The 22322-nt window shown below is 28.0% G+C and overlaps 4 protein-coding genes across 8 annotated transcripts; 3 read left to right on the top strand and 1 right to left on the bottom strand.

The window, feature by feature from the left end:
* Positions 1 to 39: 39 nt before the first annotated feature.
* Positions 40 to 2766, bottom strand: LOC130677807 (uncharacterized). The gene is made up of 5 exons (XM_057484680.1): positions 2483 to 2766; positions 2279 to 2358; positions 2109 to 2214; positions 1726 to 2035; positions 40 to 1140 (listed from the first exon to the last, which is right to left on the bottom strand). The coding sequence occupies exons 2-5, from the start codon at positions 2333 to 2335 to the stop codon at positions 216 to 218; spliced, it is 1398 nt and encodes a 465-aa protein (XP_057340663.1). The 5' UTR covers positions 2336 to 2358; positions 2483 to 2766; the 3' UTR covers positions 40 to 215.
* Positions 2767 to 2771: 5 nt separating this feature from the next.
* On the top strand, positions 2772 to 6194 carry LOC130677808 (lipase 3-like). Its single transcript, XM_057484681.1, has 7 exons — positions 2772 to 2945; positions 3024 to 3204; positions 3904 to 4018; positions 4078 to 4318; positions 4607 to 4765; positions 5557 to 5784; positions 5853 to 6194. Exons 1-7 carry the CDS (start codon positions 2772 to 2774, stop codon positions 6009 to 6011), a joined length of 1257 nt encoding a protein of 418 aa, XP_057340664.1. The 3' UTR covers positions 6012 to 6194.
* A 47-nt stretch (positions 6195 to 6241) lies between these two features.
* LOC130677809 (lipase 1-like) lies at positions 6242 to 9938 on the top strand. Its single transcript, XM_057484682.1, has 7 exons — positions 6242 to 6374; positions 6912 to 7092; positions 7166 to 7280; positions 7346 to 7592; positions 7962 to 8120; positions 8202 to 8429; positions 8502 to 9938. The coding sequence occupies exons 1-7, from the start codon at positions 6291 to 6293 to the stop codon at positions 8661 to 8663; spliced, it is 1176 nt and encodes a 391-aa protein (XP_057340665.1). The 5' UTR covers positions 6242 to 6290; the 3' UTR covers positions 8664 to 9938.
* Positions 9939 to 10246: 308 nt separating this feature from the next.
* On the top strand, positions 10247 to 22320 carry LOC130677806 (guanine nucleotide exchange factor for Rab-3A-like). 5 transcript variants are annotated; one of them, XM_057484678.1, is made up of 9 exons: positions 10247 to 10432; positions 10512 to 10729; positions 17203 to 17566; positions 17639 to 17864; positions 17926 to 18174; positions 18261 to 18928; positions 19086 to 19188; positions 19867 to 19933; positions 20005 to 22320. In XM_057484678.1, the coding sequence occupies exons 3-9, from the start codon at positions 17223 to 17225 to the stop codon at positions 20082 to 20084; spliced, it is 1737 nt and encodes a 578-aa protein (XP_057340661.1). In that variant the 5' UTR covers positions 10247 to 10432; positions 10512 to 10729; positions 17203 to 17222; the 3' UTR covers positions 20085 to 22320. The 5 variants fall into 5 exon arrangements, with proteins under 5 accessions (XP_057340661.1, XP_057340658.1, XP_057340657.1 ...); XM_057484675.1 differs by adding an exon at positions 14314 to 14451 and having other exon boundaries at positions 10247 to 10729; XM_057484674.1 differs by having other exon boundaries at positions 10247 to 10729.
* The last annotated feature ends 2 nt before the right edge of the window (positions 22321 to 22322 follow it).

Here is a 22322-nt window from a genome sequence, read left to right as displayed (position 1 = left end):
TAGTTGACTTTTTTTTACCTCTTACACATGCAGATTAATTTAAATTTTCAAAACAAATAATTATTTTATCAGACAGTCAGGAAAAGTCAGAAAATTTTTCCAGACGGATAATTTCGATCTCCAGCCTGTTGATAAATCCAGTGACATTTTTTATTAATTAATTGAGCACTTGATCCGCAAAATAAATTATTTATTAAATTTCCTATAGGACTTTTTTAGTTATCAGATGTCCGAGTGCATTTTTCTATCATCACAGCCAGTTCGCGAACTTGCCTATCTATCGGAGTGCTGTCTGAATGATCATCATGCTTAGACACGACATCCAAAACTTCAGTTATCGGTAATTCATTTCTTACTTTACTGCTTCTCGATGGCAAATCATCAGGATTGACATCACTGAGCCAATGCAACGCATTCTTATACGTAACTATCGTGTGAGTGAGACCATCCAGCGGAGAAGTTGTCCACAAAAAATTTTCTATGTAATGCAAGTCTGTTATCAGTCTGCGTGGCCGTGATTTTACAATCACATAGACAAGCAACGAAGTGAAATCATCAGTCGAAATCATTTTAAAATAATTATCAGTACTGACCAAATCCTCATCGTTGGAAATCGGGTCTATTTGAGATTCAATGTCCGCTAGCGCACCTTTTACTTCGGCGATTACAAGGTCCAGAGTACTTTTCAAGCATATGAATTTTTCAAACGGAGCTTGACGGGCGTCAAGAGTCGCCAACTCTACAATCGCCGAAGGCATGGAGATGGCGAACGCTTCCTTTACTCCCAACTGGTCGGGTGTCACTCCCAAGCTGATCAACTTGTCTATTTTTTCTTTTATACACAAGTCGTCCTGATTCAAGGCGTCGCTTAACAACGAGTATATTCCCGCGTGTAAATGATGCATGATAAATATTTCAAGTGACAAACTCAGTAATTTTTGAAAACGGCCATCGCTCTGGATATTTAAATTGAAAAGATTCATCACCTTTGCCCAGTGTCGTTTTATCCATTCTTGAATTACATTCCCTAATTCATTTGCGGACTCATATTTATCGATATCTATTGACTTTGTGTCGTCTTTCAAGTCTAGTAATGAGTAATTGCAAATACTGAATGCTTGATACAAAAAATCTAAGGCCCTGAAATTACATAAATATTCAAGTGATTGCCGGTAAAATAAAATTAAAAAAAAATATCAACCAAATAAACGTGAGAAAAAAAAATTTGCGCCCTTATGACCCCGGTACCAATCCCTGGATTTAAAAAGGGCGCGTAAAAAAAATTTTTTAAAAAATATCAACCAAATAAACGTGAGAAAAAAAAATTTGCGCCCCTGAAATTACATAAATATTCAAGTGATTGCTGGTAAAATAAAATTTTTTAAAAAATATCAACCAAATAAACGTGACACAAAAAATTTTGCGCGCCCTTATGGCTCCCGGTACCAACCCCTGGATTTATAAGGGCGCGTAAAAAAAATTTTTTTAAAAATATCAACCAAATAAACGTGAGAAAAAAAAACTTGCGCCCTTATGGCTCCCGGTACCAACCCCTGGATTTATAAGGGCGCGTAAAAAAAATTCAAATTAAATTTTGTACTTTTATACTTTCAGAAAAAAAATTATACGCACTTATGGTATAAATTTTTAGTTTGATATTTTTCTACCGGATATTTGACTCATACTTTAATGACCGGATATTTTTATCTAGACCCAAGTACTTACTCTCTGTACGACGTAATTGAATTATTTAATTTAAGTTCAGCGGTATCATGTGATACTTTAGGATTCGTATATATATCAAACAATAGTTGATCTATGAAAGCAACAGTGAATTCTTCAAGTTTTTTATCACATCCTTTCGCGGTATTTAAATTTAAAATTTTTATTTCCTGCGCTGATGATGGAGTAGACCCGTCATTTTTTTCTATAAATTTTATGACATCGCCATCAAATTTATAAACTCTCGACTTTTGGGGATCCGTCGAAACGTAATGATCCGCTAGTTTTGGTACTGGTTTTAAAATATGACCGTCTGTAATTTAAATTTATTTTGATTGTTTTTTATATAAATATTTAAAAAATATATAAATAAAATAAATGATTACCAATAAAGTCATCAGTGATAATTAAATTTTTAAAAAATTCCTCTGGTGGAAGGCATATGGTCCAACAATTAGTTGCTGCTAATTCATATTTATTTTTGAATTTATCCTAAAATAAAATTATTTAATCTATTAATTAATTAATTAATAATGATTTTAATAAAAATACTTACCCTTAATGATATAAAAAAGGGATGACAAGTAAAATCATTAATTTCCATTGTTGACATTTTTAATTTTCTCCATTTTTTTTCTAACAAATAAATAAACAAAAATTATAAATTAAAATTTTTAAATTCTAATTTAAATTAATTACGAAGAAAAAAAAATATATGAGTATTTATAAAGTTAAAAAAAAATATTTTATAAAACCTAACCTTTAATAAATCAGTGCAATGACTAATACACAAATTATATATAAAAATGACAGCACATGTTTATGATGACAAGTTTGCTTTGAAAAAAAAACTGATAGAAATAATTATCATTTATTTTTGAACTTTGATTTCATGTTCTCACAATTTATTTACATTTATGACAGTGCATCAGATCCACATGATACTTTTGCACTTATAAATATATAAAATATATGTTTTATTTTATTTTCGTGACATTATTCGCTAGATCTTTGCAATAATTTATATTTCAGCAAAAAAAAAAAAAAAAATGACGTTCGGCAATTATTTAAAAAACTTTATTTTGTTGTTGTCAATTTCAAATTTTGCATCAGGAATTTCAATTGTTGATGTAATGACATTTTTTCCAAAATCAATAGCCGATGTGTCAGTGCCTCAGACAAATAATATTTTTGATTACAATCCTGATGTCGATTTACCAGCGGTAAGTTTTTGAATTTTAATTTTAAATAATTTCATTCGCGCCATTTTATTTATCATATAAATATCATTTATCTTTCAGTATGATATGATAAAAAGAGCTGGATATCCATCGGAAGTTCATATCGTGACAACTGAGGATGGATATTTACTGTCATTGCATCGTATTCCAGGTAAATTTGGTTCAAAACCGATACTTTTGCAACATGGATTGCTAGGTAGTTCTGCTGACTGGATCATTCCTGGGAGAGATAAATCTCTGGGTATTTAAAATACTTTTTTTATATAAAAATATTCAAAATCGCTGGCCGGTGGCACCCACGTAAAAAAAATTCGTTCCAAAAAGATTCCAAAAAAGTTCCGCATATGGAACTTCTAAACATGAGACAGATAAGAACTTCGAATGGAACTTTTTTGGAACGTTCGTAATTTTGATGGTAGAAAAAAAAGTTTCTATGAGCGAATTTAGAGTAAAAAAAGGACGTTCTTGGAAATTTTTTTGAATTTTATATGGACATTCCAAAAAAGTTCCAGAATCACCACTTTTGACTTTTTTATGGACTAAAAAAGGCGTTCCAAAAACTTTCTAAAATCACTTCTGTTGCATCTTTTGTAGAATAAAGACGTTCCAGAAACATGCCAAAATCGTTCAAAAATCACTACTTTTGAATTTTTTGTAGAACTAAAAAAAACGTCTATAAACAATTTTAAAAAAGTTCCAAGAACGTCCTTTTTTGACTCTAAATTTGCTCATAAAAACTTTTTTTTTGCCATCAAAATTACTAACGTTCCAAAAAAGTTTCATTCGAAGTTCTAATCTGTCTCATGTTTAGAAGTTCCACATGCGGAACTTTTTTGGAATCTTTTTGGAACGAATTTTTTTTACACGGGCAGCGCTCGCCTTCGGCTTCAGCCAACCCACGTCTGAAATTAACGTTAATTTAAAATAAAAATTATTACAGCGTATTTATTGTCTGATGAAGGATACGATGTCTGGCTAGGAAATGCACGCGGAAATACGTATTCTCGTGCGCATATAAATTTATCACCTCACGATTCTCAGTTTTGGAATTTCAGGTACTTGAGTTGTAGATAAAAATTGTTTATTATTAAATATTTATTTATTGTAACTAAAGTTTCCATGAAATGGGAATTTATGATGTCCCTGCTGCGGTGTCTTATATCTCTGATAAAACAAAAATGTCATTAATTTACATCGGGCATTCAATGGGAACAACAATGGGATATGTGATGGCTTCAGAACGACCGGAAATAGGAAAAAAAATAAAATTTATGATAAGTTTGGCTCCTATTGGATTCATGAGTAATTTAAAAAGTCCTGTGAGACTTGTCGCTCCTTTTGCAAATGACATCAAAGTAAATATGACCATTTTTTCTTACAGTAAAATTAATAAGTGTGAATGTAGCAGACATCAGACAAATTTAAAATTATTAATAAATAGAGTAAATAATTAATAAAATTAAATAAAAAAAAAATGCGCATTTAAAAAATTTTGAAATTAGTAAGTGCATTTTTTTCAAATATTATTTTTTAAATTATTTACTCTATTTATTTATAATTTTAAATTTTTCTGATGTCTGCCACATTCACACTCATTAAAATTAACTTATTTTTTATTTTTTTTTTAATAAACAAATTTGTAGCTGGTGGCGCACTTTCTAGGAGTAGACGAATTCCTCCCTCAAAATATTTTCATAAAATATTTAGCAAAGTACGGCTGCGAGCTGGTGACTGTTGAAAAAGAGATTTGTACAAATTCAATGTTCGCAATCACTGGTTTTGATGACGCGCAATTTAATCAAGTAAACTATTTATTTAAATACACGGAAAGAAAATTATGGGAAGTTTTGCTATGCATTATGGGAATGGTTCCCATAATGGTATGGGAATCATTCTCATACTATTATAGGAATGGTTCCCATATTGGTATAGGAACTATTCCTATAATATTATGGGAACTATTCCCATAATGTTATGGGAACCATCCCTATAATATCATAAAATTTTTTTTTTGCACAATAGTGTAGAAATTTCCCAAAATTTAAATTTTCTTGAATGTTTTGTGCTGACAAAAAATTCTTGTTAAAAATTTTAATGTTTTTTTGCCAAATACGATTTTTTCAATGTTTGAATTTTTATTTTTATGTTTAATAATATTTTTGTGTATTGTAGAAGTGATTACCACACTTCTTTAAATTAATTTTTTCATGATAATATGAGAACCATTCCCATAATATTATAGGAATGGTTCCTATAATAGTATGGGAACTAGTCCCATAATATTATGGGAATGGTTCCTATAATATTATAGAAAGTATTCCTATAAATTATAGGAACCATTCCTATAATTATAGGAACCATTCCTATAGTGTTATGGGTATCATTCTCATAATTATAGGAACTATTCCTATAATTATGGGAAACATTCCTATAATTATAGGAATCGCTCCCATAATTTATGGTCGTAATTCCTATGATGGTATAGGAAAAAATTTCACAAAATTATGGGAACCGCTGCCATAATTTTCTTTCCGTGTAATTATTTATTAATTAATTAATTAATTATTATAAATATTTAAATTAATTTTACTAGACCTGGTTACCAGTAATTTTGAGTCATACACCAGCAGGCGCATCAACAAAAACTATGGTCCACTACGCTCAAGAAATAATATCCGGTAAATTTCAACAGTACGACTATGGAAAGAAAAAAAATATTGAAATTTATAATGCGACTTATCCGCCAGAATATAATTTATCGAAAATAAAAATACCAATTGTATTTTATTATGCCGACAATGATTGGATGGCTGCCCCAGAGGTAACAAAATTTTATTATAAATCTTGATAATAATTAAAAAAAAATATTAATAATGATATTTATTACAGGATGTTAAAAAACTCTATTCAAAATTGCCAAGAGCCTCAGGTTTATACAGAATAAATTTTTCAAAATTCAATCATGTTGACTTTTTGTGGGGAATCGATGCGCGGCAATTACTCTACAACAATATAATTAAATTAATAAATATAAATAATGATTTATAGATATTTAAAATAATATGACATTTAAATTATTAAGATAAGCGTGCTTGCGTGGAGTTAAAAATTATAAATTTGCTCAAACACCTTGAGTACTTAAACAATAAGTTTACTCATGCAAACTAATTATTTCAATACGTATGAATGTGGTAAATAAGTAATTAGCAGGAATCTTAAATGTTATCGTATCGGCATAATTATTAATAACTTGTGATACGCCGAAACATTTAGTTTGTGTAATAGACTAGTGTTGTTTTAAAAACTGTTGTAATAAGTTTATAAAAAATGACATATATTTTTTCACAATACGTTATTTTTCTTACGCTCATTACCTATTCCTCGAATAGTGTTTTTGAATCATGGCCAATGGTAACTTTATTTTATTATTTATATATTTTTATTTTTAATCAGAAGTCCTGCAGCTTCGCCCTTCCATATGGTCATCAATTTCCCATGTGAAAAGAATTCATCACAAAAATATTTTTAAAAATCTGGACATCGGTTGACCCTGTGGGCCAACCCAAAAACTTCCCGCTGTTTTCAAGCTCGGAGAGCTCGAAAATTTCATTATTGGTAAATTTTTTGAGCTCTTCGAGACGTGGCGAGGCCCCTCAATTTGCCCCAAGTTCGCCTAAGCTCGAAAATCATCGAATTTCTGATAAGAGTTTCAATTCATCCATAGCTTTTAAAGTTTTGTTTTTTACCTTCAAAGCAGCAAAATTTTTAAATCAAATCCTTTTTGATCAAGTTTCGAAAAATCAGAGAAAGTACTCAGTCAAAATTTTTTTTACTCTTGAAAGTTAAAAAAACTATCAACTTAACGAATTTTTGAGCGCGGGCTTTTGCTCCCATTCAAAATACTATTTAAATTCAAATTAATTTTTTGGCGCTACTTTTTTTGTATAGAGTAAACTATTAGAACGTGACGGTTATCATGGAGAAACGCATAACGTTACAACGGAAGACGGATTTATTTTGGATTTGTATAGAATTCCTGGTAAATTAAATGCACCTCCGGTGTTACTTATGCATGGGCTGCTTTGTGATTCTGCTTTGTGGATTATTTTGGGCAGAGAAAAATCGTTGGGTAATTCAACAATTTCCATATTTATTATATTTATGTATATACAGGTATATAGAAAATTTATTTATTTTCTTAGCGTATTTATTGGCCGATGAAGGATACGATGTTTGGATTGGAAACTCCCGCGGAAGCTCATATGGACTTTCGCACGTAAATTTAACGACTGACGATTTTGAATTTTGGGACTTCAGGTAAAATTTTATATACCGTAATCATAATTGTTTACGAAAACAAATTACTTCATTATATTTATTAGCTTTCACGAAATGGCAATTTACGATTTGCCAGCGACATTGGACTATATTACGAATATAGTAAACGATAAAATAATATATATTGGGCATTCCCAAGGCACAATGATAAGTTTTATTATGGAGTCTGAACAAACGGCAGATATGATGAAGAAAATAAAAGGATTAATTTGTCTTGCACCAGTGGCTCATTTAGGACACGTGCATTCACGTATTCATTTATTTAATGCATTGCTTAATAAACTTGTTAAGGTATATATTTATTTTTTTTTGCAGGGTAAAGTACCCGATTGCCAGCTTTCTACGTTCATTTTTATCGATACTGTATTATAAATTTACTACCCGCCATTTTTGTGCCGAGTCCCGGGTTCGAACACTAGACCTTCCGTTTTCAGTCAAAGCCTTTTTTGCACAGCTACGGCTCGCATGCAATAAATTATTCGTATGAAAAAATTAATTTTAAAATCCATACAATAAAATTTAAACATTTTTTTGACCTAAAAATATATGAAAAATAATTTTTTAAAGCGCGAGTTTTTGTAGACTGGGAATCGGATAGTTTACTTCTATTGAATATGAATATGACCGACAAATATCAAAATTAATATATTTATTTTTTAGTTTCTCTATAGTCTAGGTGTTCTGAATAGTGTTGGAGGCCAAACGTCAACATTCAAAATTATTTACTCTCTCGGATGCACGTTATTTAAATTCGAAAATCATATTTGCGAAGGCTTATATTTTTTTGCTATTGGACCCGAGTACAATCAATTCAATGACGTGATAATTTTCAACATCTATATATAAATATATATTATAAGAAAATTTTCAATTAAATCTCAAGCCCACTTATTCTTTCAGTCTATTTTGGCTCCAGTTCTCAGTAATTTTCCAGCCGGAACATCAACGAAAAATCTAATCCATTTCGCACAAGGAACTGAGACAAATCGCTTCGCGCAATTTGACTACGGCGAAAAAAAAAATTTAGAAATATACAATTCGTCTCTACCACCCGCATATGATCTGTCAAAAGTAACTTCTCCCGTGGCTTTAATTTATTCAGAAGCCGATTGGTTTGCAGATCTTACGGTAAATAATGACAACAAATCAACTGAATAATTTATTGTTTACCAAAAAAAATAATATTTTAATTTACATCAGGATGTCGAGGCGCTTTTTGAATCATTGCCAAATGTAATAGACAAATACAAAGTGGACTTTGATAAATTTACACACATGGATTTTTTATGGGGATCGGATGCTAAATCACTAGTTTACGATCATGTCATTGAGCTCGTTAAAAAATTGAGCAATCAAGAATAATTATATAAATAATAAATAAAATTTATATGAGTGCGACTGTAGCAGACATGAAAAAATTCATAAATTTTAAATAATAAAATTAAAAAAATCCGCGTACTGATTCAATTATCTAAGTGCTCATTTTTTAATTTTTCTCTTAAATTTTAGATACCCTGATTAAAAAACTGAATTCGATCGAATTAGACAAAATTCAATTTTTAATTCTGTTAATTCGGCAGGAAAACCAGAATTTGTCCAAATTAAACCGAATTAAAATAATTCTATTCGGTTTAATTCTGATTAATTCGAAAATAATTCTCCAATTTCTGGTTTCGAATCCGAATTAAACTGAATTAAAACGAATTTGAAATTTTCTAAATCAGTTTTATTCTGTTTAATTCAAATTCAAATTTTCAGTTCAGTTGAATTCTGTTTTGCAGAATTCGACAGAATATAACAGAATTAAAATTTTTAATTCTATTTAATTCAGATAATTTCCGTTAATTCGGTATCTAACTTAAAAATGAATTCTGTCTAATTCGGCAGGAAAACCAGAATTTGTTCAAATTAAAACGAATTTAAATAATTCTATTCGGTTTAATTCTGATTAATTCGAAAATAATTCTCCAATTTCTGGTTTCGAATCCGAATTAAACTGAATTAAAACGAATTTGAAATTTTCTAAATCAGTTTTATTCTGTTTAATTCAAATTCAAATTTTCAGTTCAGTTGAATTCTGTTTTGCAGAATTCGACAGAATATAACAGAATTAAAATTTTTAATTCTATTTAATTCAGATAATTTCCGTTAATTCGGTATCTAACTTAAAAATGAATTCTGTCTAATTCGGCAGGAAAACCAGAATTTGTTCAAATTAAAACAAATTTAAATAATTCTATTCGGTTTAATTCTGATCATTTGGAAAATAATTCTCCAATTTCTGGTTCTGAATCCGAATTAAAACGAATTTGAAATTTTCTAAATCGGTTTTATTCTGTTCAATTCAAATTCAAATTTTCAATTCAGTTGAATTCTGTTTTGCAGAATTCGACAGAATACAACAGAATTAAAATTTTTAATTCGCTCGAATTCAGTTGTTTAATCAGGGTAATTATTCAAAAATTAAAAAATTCTAATTGTCAACTACATTCACTAATATTATATTCAAATATATAAAAAAAAATTCAACTCCAACTTGGGGTTTCGAAGCCTAAAAAAATGAAATTCATTGTACCCAAGTATCTTTTGTATTTAAAATATATGTTTTAAATAAAAGAAACGTGAAAATTGTCTCAAAATAATTTACGTGTTCCACATCCACACGTCAGGTCATTGTTGAAATAAAATTCAAAAGCACCAGTGTGTTAGTAAGTTGTAAAATAATATTGCGGTTTTTTTTTAAAAGACTGGAGATTGAGGACTGGACTGAGTCTGCTCAGGAACTATAATTACCGATGGAGTACAACAGCAATTTTCTCTGGCTTCCTGTTTATCTCTCTCATGTTCTCAGTTGCTGTTTAGTTCCAGACATTCTCCGTGCCGTGCGTTACAATCGGAACTGTGATGATGATTTTCTGCTGCTGCTGCTGCTGCTGATGCGTTTTTATCTACCAGCCAGTACCAGAGAGAGTTTGATCTCCAATTCACAACAGAGCTCACCATGCTCTTGTATTGCGTGGTGTTGCCATTTGACAACGACAAGGACAGCCTTCAATCAGCCTTCGCTGGCTTGCTGGTGGACTGGTCTAAGTCCAAGATCTTTAAGGTCTGAGTGCTCGTTTATTTTTATCGTGAGTTACATCCATTGACATTACAAACAAACTTTTTATTTTATTTTATACATCTGCTGGTGTTCTGAATACTATACAGCAGTGGAGCCAGTGGAGATTGTCGCGGATGTCACCGGCAAAGTTTAAAGTAAATATCAAGGGAGTAGGGAGTGACAGAACATTATTATTAAAACAACCAACGGCCTTTGTTTTTTTTAACTCAACGTGTTCAATAGTTTTTTAATTATGATAATTATTTTTATTTAAAAATTTAATCATTTTTAAAAATATATGACCCCGGAAAGTTAATATCCAGAGGTAAGAATATTTTATATTATTAATAAATCTAGTTCATCGATTTTATTTTATCCACGGAATTGTAATATAAATTTTTATTTAATTACCGCGCGAGTTGCACTACTCAATTATTTTTAAAAAGGCGTATTTTTTTTAATTAAAAATTGTGTTGTTTCACTTTAAAATTGTATGTACTTACAAATGTTTTTTTTTTGACAGCATAATAATTTTAAAAAATGAATGGAATTTCAAAGTGACAAAGAGCTTTTATGTAAAGTTCACTTGATGTCATATAATAGCCGACGAATCATACAAAGCAAATAGAATATAATAGATAACTTTCACTTATTATTATTATTATTCTAATTATTATTTTTTTTTTTTATTTATTATTACATATAATGGCAAAAATAAAAGGATACAAATTTTTTATAAAAGGATGTCATAGAAATTTTTAATAATAATAATAATAATAATAATAATAATAATAATAATAATAATAATAATAATGTAGAGTAAATAAAAAAAAAAATATTTATAAAAAATGCACTAATTAATTTTTAAATTTTCGAAATGCGCATTTTTTAAAATTTAATTTTATTAATTATTTACTCTATTTATCAATAATTTTAAATTTGTCTGATGTCTGCTACATTCACTCATTAATAATAATAATAATTAAAAAAAAAATATCTAATTACTTAAGATTAAAAATAAATTTTATTTGTTTGTTTATAGATGATAAATATCCTGTAAATATATATGCATATTATCCATACAATTCAGATGATTGATAAAAAAATGTTGGGGTTTAATGTCCCGTTACTCTGTCATTCCACTTGTGCGTGTACTGATTGTGGATCTTATATACATTATACATTATACTTTATTCCCACCCGCCATTCTGTTGCGTTAAATCGCGAGTTAAAACCACTCGAGTGATGAGAACTGTTCTCAAAGCATCTAATTACTCGACTACCATACCATATATCTTACAAGTTACAGTACAGAGACGCGCAGCAAATGCAAATCATAAATTGGAGTGATCCTCAAGTTGACAGTCAATTTTTTTAAATATTTTTTTTTTCATAAGTTATCGTTTAAAAAAAAAACCAAAAATATGCACATGTAGAAAATTTTAAAAACTATTAGTGCATTTTTTTTAATATTTTTTTTTTTTCATAAGTTATTATTTAAAAAAAAAAAACAAAAATATGCACATGTAGGAAATTTAAAAAACTATTAGTGCATTTTTTTAAATATTTTTTTTTCATAAGTTATCGTTTAAAAAAAAAACCAAAAATATGCACATGTAGAAAATTTTAAAAACTATTAGTGCATTTTTTTTAATATTTTTTTTTTTCATAAGTTATTATTTAAAAAAAAAACCAAAAATATGCACATGTAGGAAATTTAAAAAACTATTAGTGCATTTTTTTAAACATTTTTTTTTTCATAAGTTATTGTTTAAAAAAAAAAAACAAAAATATGCACATGTAGGAAATTTAAAAAACTATTAGTGCATTTTTTTAAATATTTTTTTTTCATAAGTTATCGTTTAAAAAAAAAACCAAAAATATGCACATGTAGAAAATTTTAAAAACTATTAGTGCATTTTTTTTAATATTTTTTTTTTTCATAAGTTATTATTTAAAAAAAAAACCAAAAATATGCACATGTAGGAAATTTAAAAAACTATTAGTGCATTTTTTTAAACATTTTTTTTTTCATAAGTTATTGTTTAAAAAAAAAAAACAAAAATATGCATATGTAGGAAATTTAAAAAACTATTAGTGCATTTTTTTAAACATTTTTTTTTTCATAAGTTATCGTTTAAAAAAAAACCAAAAATATGCACATGTAAAAAATTTTAAAAACTATTAGTGCATTTTTTAAAATTTTTTTTTTTTTTCATAAGTTATCGTTTAAAAAAAAAAACCAAAAATATGCACATGTAAAAAATTTTAAAAACTATTAGTGCATTTTTAAAAATTTTTTTTTTTTTTTCATAAGTTATCGTTTAAAAAAAAAACCAAAAATATGCACATGTAGAAAATTGTAAAAACTATTAGTGCATTTTTTTAAAATATTTTTTTTTTTTCATAAGTTATCGTTTAAAAAAAAACCAAAAATATGCACATGTAGAAAATTGTAAAAACTATTAGTGCATTTTTTTAAAATATTTTTTTTTTTTCATAAGTTATCGTTTAAAAAAAAACCAAAAATATGCACATGTAGAAAATTTTAAAAACTATTAGTGCATTTTTTAAAAATATTTTTTTTTTCATAAGTTATCGTTTAAAAAAAAAAAAAATGCACATGTAGGAAATTCAAAAAACTATTAGTGCATTTTTTTCAAATATTTTTTTTTTATGGTTTATCGTCTAAAATTAAATCCAAAAATTATTAGACATTTGCTAACTTCAGTATCATGACGAACTTCAGTATCATAAATTGGAGTAATTAAAAAAAAAGAGTTAATTACTCCCAGATGAATAGATAAATGACAAATTGATTTGTTTGTTGACTATCAAATTTATTTACGAATAAAGTATAAAAAAGTTGACTAGCTACAGGTTCTTTTGCCACGATAACCGGTCGGGGAATCCATAAAACCGGTGGAACGAGTTCTCTCGTGTGGGACCGCGATATTAACCCACGGCGATCATTTTGTCCTGATAGTTAATATACTAAGGGAACTTCCTTCCCACATCAAGAATCTTGTTATTCATTTTTATTTTTTATTTTCTCCGTTCATTCTTCGCTTACATTATTACATATTTTATCATCTTCCAAAAACTCGGAATATTTTACGCGTATTTTTAAACATTACTCAGTTTCGTAACAAAAAACATCAAACAATTTTTTTTTAATTTCCCAATCCGTTGACTTATTTTTCGTTTGATTTGCCCACATTTTTACACCTTTATTTAACTTTCACACTGGATTAAACTCCAGGATGTCTCTGCATGGAAGCTGGTAATTTAGTTTAGATAACTATCGATATGTCTGTGAAATAAAAAATAGAAGATTTCTCCTTTCCAAACTCATATTCTTATAAATAAATTAAGAAAATCCCAACAATTAGAAAGTTTTATTAATTAATAAATTAATTAATTTTTACTCTTAACACTAAAAAATTTCCTACGCCCGGTTATCAATGGAAAATTTTTATCAGTAAATAAATATTTCAAAAAATGAAATAATTTTTTTTTTAATACTTTTAACAAGTAGATTTAAATTTATCGTGTTATTGAAATGACCTCTTTAAATTTTATAAACTCAAGGATCATCTCTTAATATTTTTTTTATTACACTACCAATTAAACTAGATAACGAACTAAATTATATCAATGACGATGGTTTTTTATTTTTTAAATTAAGCTCTGCTGTAACTAACATCACTTGGAGGCCACTTTAAATTTCATTTACTTCTGCCCACGTCTTTAAATAAATTTATACCGCCAGTATATAAATAGAAAGAAGACTCCTATCCGTGGTTTTTAAAATTACGCGTAATCAAGTTGAATAAAATAATTAAAACATTTACGTACTTACATAAAATTACAAACAATTGCAAAATATATATAAATGTTTTTTTTTAGTTATTAAAAGAGTACACGAACGCAAGATTGAAAGTATGATAGAGAAGTAATACGACATGAGTTTGTGAGAAAAAGAAAGAGAGACTTGAGTAAAGTAGCCTTCTCTTTGATCCCAGTCAGTCTACATCGAGCTACCAAGTATTCAACACTTTGTTATTTCATTTTTTTATTGATAACATAAACAATTTTTACTATTACTCATAAATTTATTGAATTTGAGTCGGAGTATTGAAAGTAAATAAGTGATAAGTAAAAACTATAAATAACTTTCCGTTGATTGCTATCAATTATAAAGTAATAAGTTTGTTAAATATTTAAAAAAAAATAGTAATTAGTGTCAAGTGAAACGTGAAAGTGTAATAGTAGTCGTGGTAAGATTAATTGAGACGATTATAAATATTTAAAAATAATTAATACGATTAATTAAAGTCATAACTTTCTTTTTTGTTTTTAAATAAAGTTGTACTTGACCCTAATGATATTTAAAAACGTAAACTATATTTGTAAATATGGATTTGAATTATTATTATCTAAGCAACGTTATCGTGAACCATTCATTCTACTTGACACTGCAATTTAATATTCGATAAGCGATACGCAGGATAAAAAATTAAACTTTCCAATTTGAATTACAAAAAATATATGTGAGTATGAATGTAACAGACATCAGACGGCTTGTAAATTTTAAATAAAGAAATTTTAAAAAATCCGCGTAATTTTTATTTATTTATTTATTCAAAAATTTAAAAAATTGACATCTGTCAGTTATATTCACGCTCATAAAAAATATATAAATAATATTATTTTTTACTTAATTTATGTGTTATCATATAAAAAAATTTATTACAAAAAAATACATAAATTATAAAAAAAAGGTCAATAACATTTTAGCTTCCTTGTTTTTTTTTTTTTAATAAAAAAAAAAAGAAAATAATTCCCATGGGTTTTAAATCTTTGTGCTCTATAACGGATTATAAAATTAAATGACTTAAGCGACTTCTAGAGCTCGAGAATTTCACGTTAAACTTTAAGTTACTGTACTGGTGTGTGTATTTAATCGACAATACCATTGAATATATGTACATATATGTGTGTATTACATATGTATATGATTGTAAACTTTTTTCACACATACACAAGTTCAAACTATTAAACTGATATTCGTGGTAATCAGGGTCGGGAGAACGCGTGTGCGCTGACGGGTGACTGGCATCAACACACACATATGTTACGATATTTAAATGTATTGAGAAAAAGTATATGTTAGTATTGTGTAGTATGTATGTATGTATGTATATATATAAATATAGAGAATGACGATGTTATTTGCTGCATTGCATTACTATCCATGTGTACTGTCCAACTCTGTACCACTCAACGCCTCCGCACGAATACGTGCTATGATTGCGATTTCAACATGACACAATATACATCTTCTTCATATATATTTTACTCATATTCTTTATTATATTTTCATTTTTTACTCTAATCAAAAATAAAAATTTGAATTACTCTGAAAAAAAATTTCGCGGGTAAAAAAAATTTGAAGCAAAATAAATTCAAATTTCGCGTGACTAAAATTTATGTATTATTTTGAGTAAAAAAATAAATATTAAAATTATCAGCAGTCGAACGATAAATTTTTATATGTTTGTAAAAAAAATAAAATTATTGTTTTTACATACTGGCACTGGTAAATTTGCACAATTACTTAATTTTTTTACGCTGCAGTATCATCACCGCGCATTTAAAATTTAAAATTATTCTCGCGGTTTAAAATTAAATGGTTAATTTTAAATTAATTGCACAGAAATTTAAATAATTGCAGTAAAGGTGAATTGAAAAAAAAAATGTTTGACATGTGGAAAGTACTCGATATTTGTAAAATTTCGCTGAATTTAAAAGAATAATTAACATGCAGTAAATTACTATTTGTTAGAATAATAATAAATATTGAAAATATTCTCATGACACGCTAGTTTCCAACTTCCTTTCTGTTTATAGACAATAATAAATAAATAAATAAATAAAATTCCATTACTACTAAAACGACACAATGACCAGGACATGATAGAATAATAGTTATAGCAGGATTACGTAAAGGGAAGGCTGAGAAAATTATCAGCGATAACAATTATAATAATTATCAAGTTTATTTTTCAAGGAATATTTACACAGATGAAGAATATTCATATAAAAACAAATAATGTCTGATAAATGTAAAATATGATTAAGATGATTATATAATGATAAGGGACAAGATTTTTGCCTTAATTTTGAAATGAATGGTTCAAATGTTTGATATTACGGCCAAAATATTGGTCTTATGAAAAAAGTTTTTAAACAAAAGTTGTAGGAAATTTAATTTTTTAAAAAAAATGTCTCTTATGATTTTCTTATACGACCAATATTTTCGCCGTAATTACAAAATTAAGATTCATAATGAATGATTCAAATTTTTATTAATTATAAAAATCTTAATTTTGAAATTACGGTGAAAATATTAGTCGTATAAGAAAATCATAAGAGACATTTTTTTTAGAAAATTAAATTTCCTACAACTTTTGTTTGAAAAATTTTTTTGTACGACCAATATTTTCGCCGTAATTACAAAATTAAGATTCATAATGAATGATTCAAATTTTTATTAATTATAAAAATCTTAATTTTGAAATTACGGTGAAAATATTAGTCGTATAAGAAAATTATAAGAGACATTTTTTTTAGAAAATTAAATTTCCTACAACTTTTGTTTGAAAAATTTTTTTGTACGACAAATATTTTCGCCGTAATCAAAAATTTGACACCATCATTATTAATTATTATTTTTAAATTAAGCCAAAAATAATAATAAAGGATAATAAATTATTGATATCATATATTTGACAGGTATTTAAATATATAACAAGATGAAAGCAATCGAGCAGCAGCAGCCAAACTCAATAGACTCAAGTGATTCGGTGACAGGAAGTAGCGAGTACGCTTATCGTCCTTTGACGACAAAACACCGACGTGCTGGTAGCACCGGAACCACAGGAGACGAAGAGTACACCACTGACGAGGATGAATTTTATGGAGACGAGGCTGATTGTGCTGGTACATCTCTCCACCCTCCCCATCCGATTCTTAAATCGGATTTAGCTCGCGCTGCTACCGATTTATTCGGTTATTCTTCAAAGCCTGATAACAACGACGATGACAACGAGCCTACTAGTTTATTTGACGACGACGATGGACATCTCAGTCCAGATAGGTTCGTTTTTTTTAAATATTTCAATTAAAAATTTAATTAAGACGTAATTTAATTGGTTTTTTTTTTTAACAGTTCATTTAAAATGTCGCCCGTGTGCGGCAACAATAAAAATTTAAACTCCAACGCTTCTATTAATGAAAAAAATAATATTGTAAGGACATTAGAAGATATAAATTCAAAGCAGCTCAAAAACGAGACTGAGTTGATTGAATTCCCACGACACGCAAGGCCTCTAGACTTGAGAATGGAAAATAACAAAATTATGCCTGGCTTGGAAATTCCAGAAGCTAAAACTCAAGTAAGTTTTGAATGAAAGAAAAAAAAAATATTGAATTGATTAAATAAAAATAATTTATCAGGGACATGCAGAAGAGTGTGTAAGTAACGTCGATTTGATGAGTTCGGTGGATGATCCTCCGTCTCCGACGACTTTGCAGTGGGAGAAAGCTGTCGCAGAAGTAAAAGAACACGCAATTACTAAATTACAAGAGGAACTTAAGAGGGCACATGAAGAACTGAAGCTTAAAGATGAAGAAGTCACGCGATTGTCACGCTTCAGACAAGATGTCGAGACTGAACTTGAAGAGCTCACGGCAAATCTTTTCCAAGTAATTAAATTATTTTTAAAAATAATTATTTAAATAATACCAAATAAATCGAGTAATAATTTTCTTTTTTTTTTTCTAAATTACAGGAAGCGCATAATATGGTACGAGAAGCAAATACTCGTCAGGCGACAGCAGAACGACTTTTAGAAGAAAGTCGTATGAAGAATGAAGTTCTGGCTGCTGAGGTGTCAGCACTAAAGACTTTGGTATTGACGTCAACTCCAGCGCAACCGAATCCTCACTTACATCCGCAAATTGACATTCGCTCTAAATCATCGAGTGGCTCAGACGACTCGCAACTGGGACTATTTACTAAAAAACATCGACGGTCACCGTCGCACTTCAATCTCAAGTATGGAAGAGAAAATTCTCCGCCTGAGTCGCCTGTTAAGGAACAAAAGACCTCGCTGCCGATTGAAATCCACTCGTCTGAAAAAGACATCACCGATCGCGACCCAAACAAGGAACTGCGCGAGCGAGATCGGGACCGGGATCGCGACAAGGACAAGGACAAAGAGACCAGAGATTTTGGGATTGAGATAGATCCTATTTTACACTCCGAGTTTTTGAGGTGGAAGGAAAACCCCTGCATCGATAAAACTGATATGTTTGTCGCGAGAGTCTTCCGCGAAGATATCGACCTTTGTCTCAACTTTCCTAATGAAGAACTTGGTAATAAAGTACGACAGGCGGTTCTGGATGGCATAATTTTCATCGAGGCTATCAGTGATAAAACTAAACTTTCCTTTCCGAGGTATCTATTACTAAACTTACTTTACATTTGTTCTACTAGTAGAACTACTAGCAGTACTGCCACTGAGTAACTTACAGTTAGCTCGTGGGCTCAAACTTCGAGTCTATCTCGGGGAGAGACCTCGGACTTTTGCTAAAAATGAATAAATTTTTTTTAGGAAATGCGCATTGTTGGAAGTACCCAGGCAATGTCTCTACCGGATGCGAATCGGCGATCAAGAAAATAATTGGTACTCTATTTCACAAATTTGCCGCAATAGAGTGAGTCTTAATAAAAATTATTTAAGAAAATAGACCCAGTTATTGACAGTACCAATTCGCGTGCCAAATGTCAAAAGGGCGTATTACAGCAGTTAGATAGGGTTCCATGCCAAAAGGGCGTATAAAAAATTTTTTTTTGCCATTCTTTTTAGAATCGCTCGAAACGTAAAGATCTGCAAAAAAAAATTTTGACGTACTATCGCCAAAAGGGCGTATATCTTTAGATCTTTGTATCTTTGTATCTTAAGATTTACGCCCTTTTGGCTTTGGAAATTTTTTTTTGATTTTGAGGCTTAGAACATGTTTACAAAACGATTGGCACCAAAAAAAAAAAATTATACGCCCTTTTGGTTCTTCAAAGCCAAAAGGGCGTATAACTTTTATAATGACAATAAAGTTAGCAGACATTTAACAATTTTTGGATTTTCTTTTAACAAAGACATGAATATTAAAAAAAATTGTGAAAAATTGCACGTATAGTTTATCAAATTTTCGACATGTGCATTTTTTTATAAATATTTTTTTTTCATTATTTATCTGTTAAAATTTTTTTTTTTAATTTTAATTGTCTGCTAACTTTACTATCATCTTTTATACGCCCTTTTGGCATTTGGCACGCGAATTACTGTCTCAATAATTTCGACTTTTGCTTAAAAAAAAAATGTATTTATGTTACAGATAATTGCAGTTTGTGAATTTTTAAATTATCTGAGATACATCGAACGCGGATTAGTAAAAAGTGGAGGTAATTTTTTAAATTATTTTCTACAGTTTAATTATTAAATAAATATTTAATAATTAAATTTTTTTTTTCAGTTCATGACATTTTTTGTGAAATAACGAGATTAAGAAAAGAAATGGTATTAGCACGACTCGGAATAGCTCTCTCATCTTAAACTCACTAAATTTTTATTTTTATTTTATTAAATTAAGAATATCTAGTCTTCAGATTCTCTGAGTTGTTAAAACCTAACTCTCTTTTAGATATCATATATATACACATACATTTTATTTTCTTTATTGTTTTATACTCGGCGATTTATTATTTTATTTTATGTTACTCTCAAGTCTTTGACAAATAGCATACGGCTTATCGTCTTGATACGGTACTAAATAAAAATTTTAGTGAAATATATATAAATATATATGTATACATTTATATATGTATATATATGTGTATTGTTTCAATATAAGGCTGTGAATAATCTCTATACATAAAAGTATTTACCATCCAAAAAAGTATGTAAATATAAAAAAAAATATGTGGTCATGTATACGTCGAAATGTTTTTAAAAAATATATAAGCACGATATTAATGGCATGCGTAAAATTATAGTAACTGTCTATGCACTGTAAAAAATTTTTGGAGTGAACGCGGATTAAATTCCAAGTGAATTTGGAGTGAATGCGGATTTAAATAAATTTCGTAACCAGAGTAATTTTTTGTGAAACTCCGGGAGTCCGAGTGGCGGAGTGAATTTGAATTTCAAAAATTCGTAATCACTCCGAATTCACTACCGACTTTTTAGTGTAATACTGAAGCTGACGTCTAATAATTTTTGGATTTTTTTTTAAACAATAAATTATAAAAAAAAAATATTTAAAAAAAAATGCACTTGTAGTTTTTAAAATTTTTTACATGTGCAAATTTTTTTTGTAATTGATTTTTTGAAAAATTATTAAATGTTTAACTTCGGGATCATAATTTTTTATGATAGTGAAGTTAGCAGACGTCTAATAAATTTTGGATTTTTATTTAGACGATAAACTGAAAAAAAAAAATATTTGAAAAAATTGCACCTGTAGTTTTTAAAATTTTCTATCCGTGCATATTTTTAGTTTTCGTTTTTTTGTAATTAATTTGCTGAAAAAAAAATCCAAAAATTATTAAATGTTTAACTTCAGGATCATAATTTTTTATGATAGTGAAGTTAGCAGACGTCTAATAAATTTTGGATTTTTATTTAGACGATAAACTGAAAAAAAAAAAATATTTGAAAAAATTGCACCTGTGGTTTTTTAAATTTTCTATAAGTGCATATTTTTAGTTTTAGTTTTTTTGTAATTAATTTGCTGAAAAAAAAATCCGAAAATTATTAAATGTTTAACTTCAGGATCATAATTTTTTATGATAGTGAAGTTAGCAGACGTCTAATAAATTTTTGATTTTTATTTAGACGATAAACTGGAAAAAAAATATTTAAAAAAATGCACCTGTAGTTTTTTTAATTTTCTATCCGTGCATATTTTTAGTTTTCGTTTTTTTGTAATTAATTTGCTGAAAAAAAAATCCGAAAATTATTAAATGTTTAACTTCAGGATCATAATTTTTTATGATAGTGAAGTTAGCAGACGTCTAATAAATTTTGGATTTTTATTTAGACGATAAACTGAAAAAAAAAATATTTGAAAAAATTGCACCTGTGGTTTTATAAATTTTCTGTCCGTGTATATTTTTAATTTTCATTTTTTTGTAATTAATTTGTTGAAAAAAAAATCCGAAAATTACAAGTTGTCTGCTAACTTCGATTATAATTTTTTTGTATATAAAATTAACATAAACATCAGATATTCAAATGTTAAAAATAATTTTAAATTATCAATAAGTTTATAAAAAATAATTTTTAGAGTATTAATTTATATTAATCAACGAACTGTTGTCATTAAAGTCATTTTTTTCGGCTTATTAATTTTTGTAGTGAACTTTGAAATTAAATTTTTTTAATTTAGAATTTTACAATCAAATTACTAGGAGTAAAAAATTTAATAATTTTTTTTTACAGACATTGAGACATCGAAAACAAATAAAACATTTAATTGTTCAGTAAATAATAACAGTAGTAATTTAGTTGATAAAAATAATGAAAAATTTTTATAGAATCTCACTGCTCTACTTTGTCTTCCACAGCAGCGGACTTTTAAATAAAAAAAAAAATATTATAATAAAATAGATAAGCTTTTTGATTTATACAAAGATTAAAACATAGTTGCCAAATGAATTATATTGTTTTTATTATTAATTATTATTATAAATTTAAAAATATATAGTTAACATCCTTTTAATATTGTAACTCTAAAACAAATGTAAATATATCTTAATTATATTTAATAAATATAAATCATTTAAATATATC

The sequence above is a fragment of the Microplitis mediator genome, chromosome 11, assembly GCF_029852145.1.
Source record: "Microplitis mediator isolate UGA2020A chromosome 11, iyMicMedi2.1, whole genome shotgun sequence".
NCBI classification, from domain to species: domain Eukaryota; kingdom Metazoa; phylum Arthropoda; class Insecta; order Hymenoptera; family Braconidae; genus Microplitis; species Microplitis mediator.
The sequence above is the reverse complement of the archived record's forward strand: the minus strand, read 5'-3'. Positions and strand labels throughout refer to the sequence as shown.

Coding starts and splice junctions, on each gene's coding strand:
- LOC130677809 (XM_057484682.1), top strand. CDS start 6,291: ATGACATATATTTTTTCACAATACGTTATTTTTCTTACGCTCATTACC. Junction 7,281..7,345: donor TTTGAATTTTGGGACTTCAG/GTAAAATTTTAT, acceptor TATATTTATTAG/CTTTCACGAAATGGCAATTT. Junction 7,593..7,961: donor TGCTTAATAAACTTGTTAAG/GTATATATTTAT, acceptor TTTATTTTTTAG/TTTCTCTATAGTCTAGGTGT.
- LOC130677807 (XM_057484680.1), bottom strand. CDS start 2,335: ATGTCAACAATGGAAATTAATGATTTTACTTGTCATCCCTTTTTTATA. Junction 2,215..2,278: donor CCTTTTTTATATCATTAAGG/GTAAGTATTTTT, acceptor ATTTTATTTTAG/GATAAATTCAAAAATAAATA. Junction 1,141..1,725: donor TCAATTACGTCGTACAGAGA/GTAAGTACTTGG, acceptor ATGTAATTTCAG/GGCCTTAGATTTTTTGTATC.
- LOC130677808 (XM_057484681.1), top strand. CDS start 2,772: ATGACGTTCGGCAATTATTTAAAAAACTTTATTTTGTTGTTGTCAATT. Junction 4,766..5,556: donor ATGACGCGCAATTTAATCAA/GTAAACTATTTA, acceptor TAATTTTACTAG/ACCTGGTTACCAGTAATTTT. Junction 5,785..5,852: donor ATTGGATGGCTGCCCCAGAG/GTAACAAAATTT, acceptor TATTTATTACAG/GATGTTAAAAAACTCTATTC.
- LOC130677806 (XM_057484678.1), top strand. CDS start 17,223: ATGAAAGCAATCGAGCAGCAGCAGCCAAACTCAATAGACTCAAGTGAT. Junction 17,567..17,638: donor GGACATCTCAGTCCAGATAG/GTTCGTTTTTTT, acceptor TTTTTTTAACAG/TTCATTTAAAATGTCGCCCG. Junction 18,929..19,085: donor ACTAAACTTTCCTTTCCGAG/GTATCTATTACT, acceptor AATTTTTTTTAG/GAAATGCGCATTGTTGGAAG.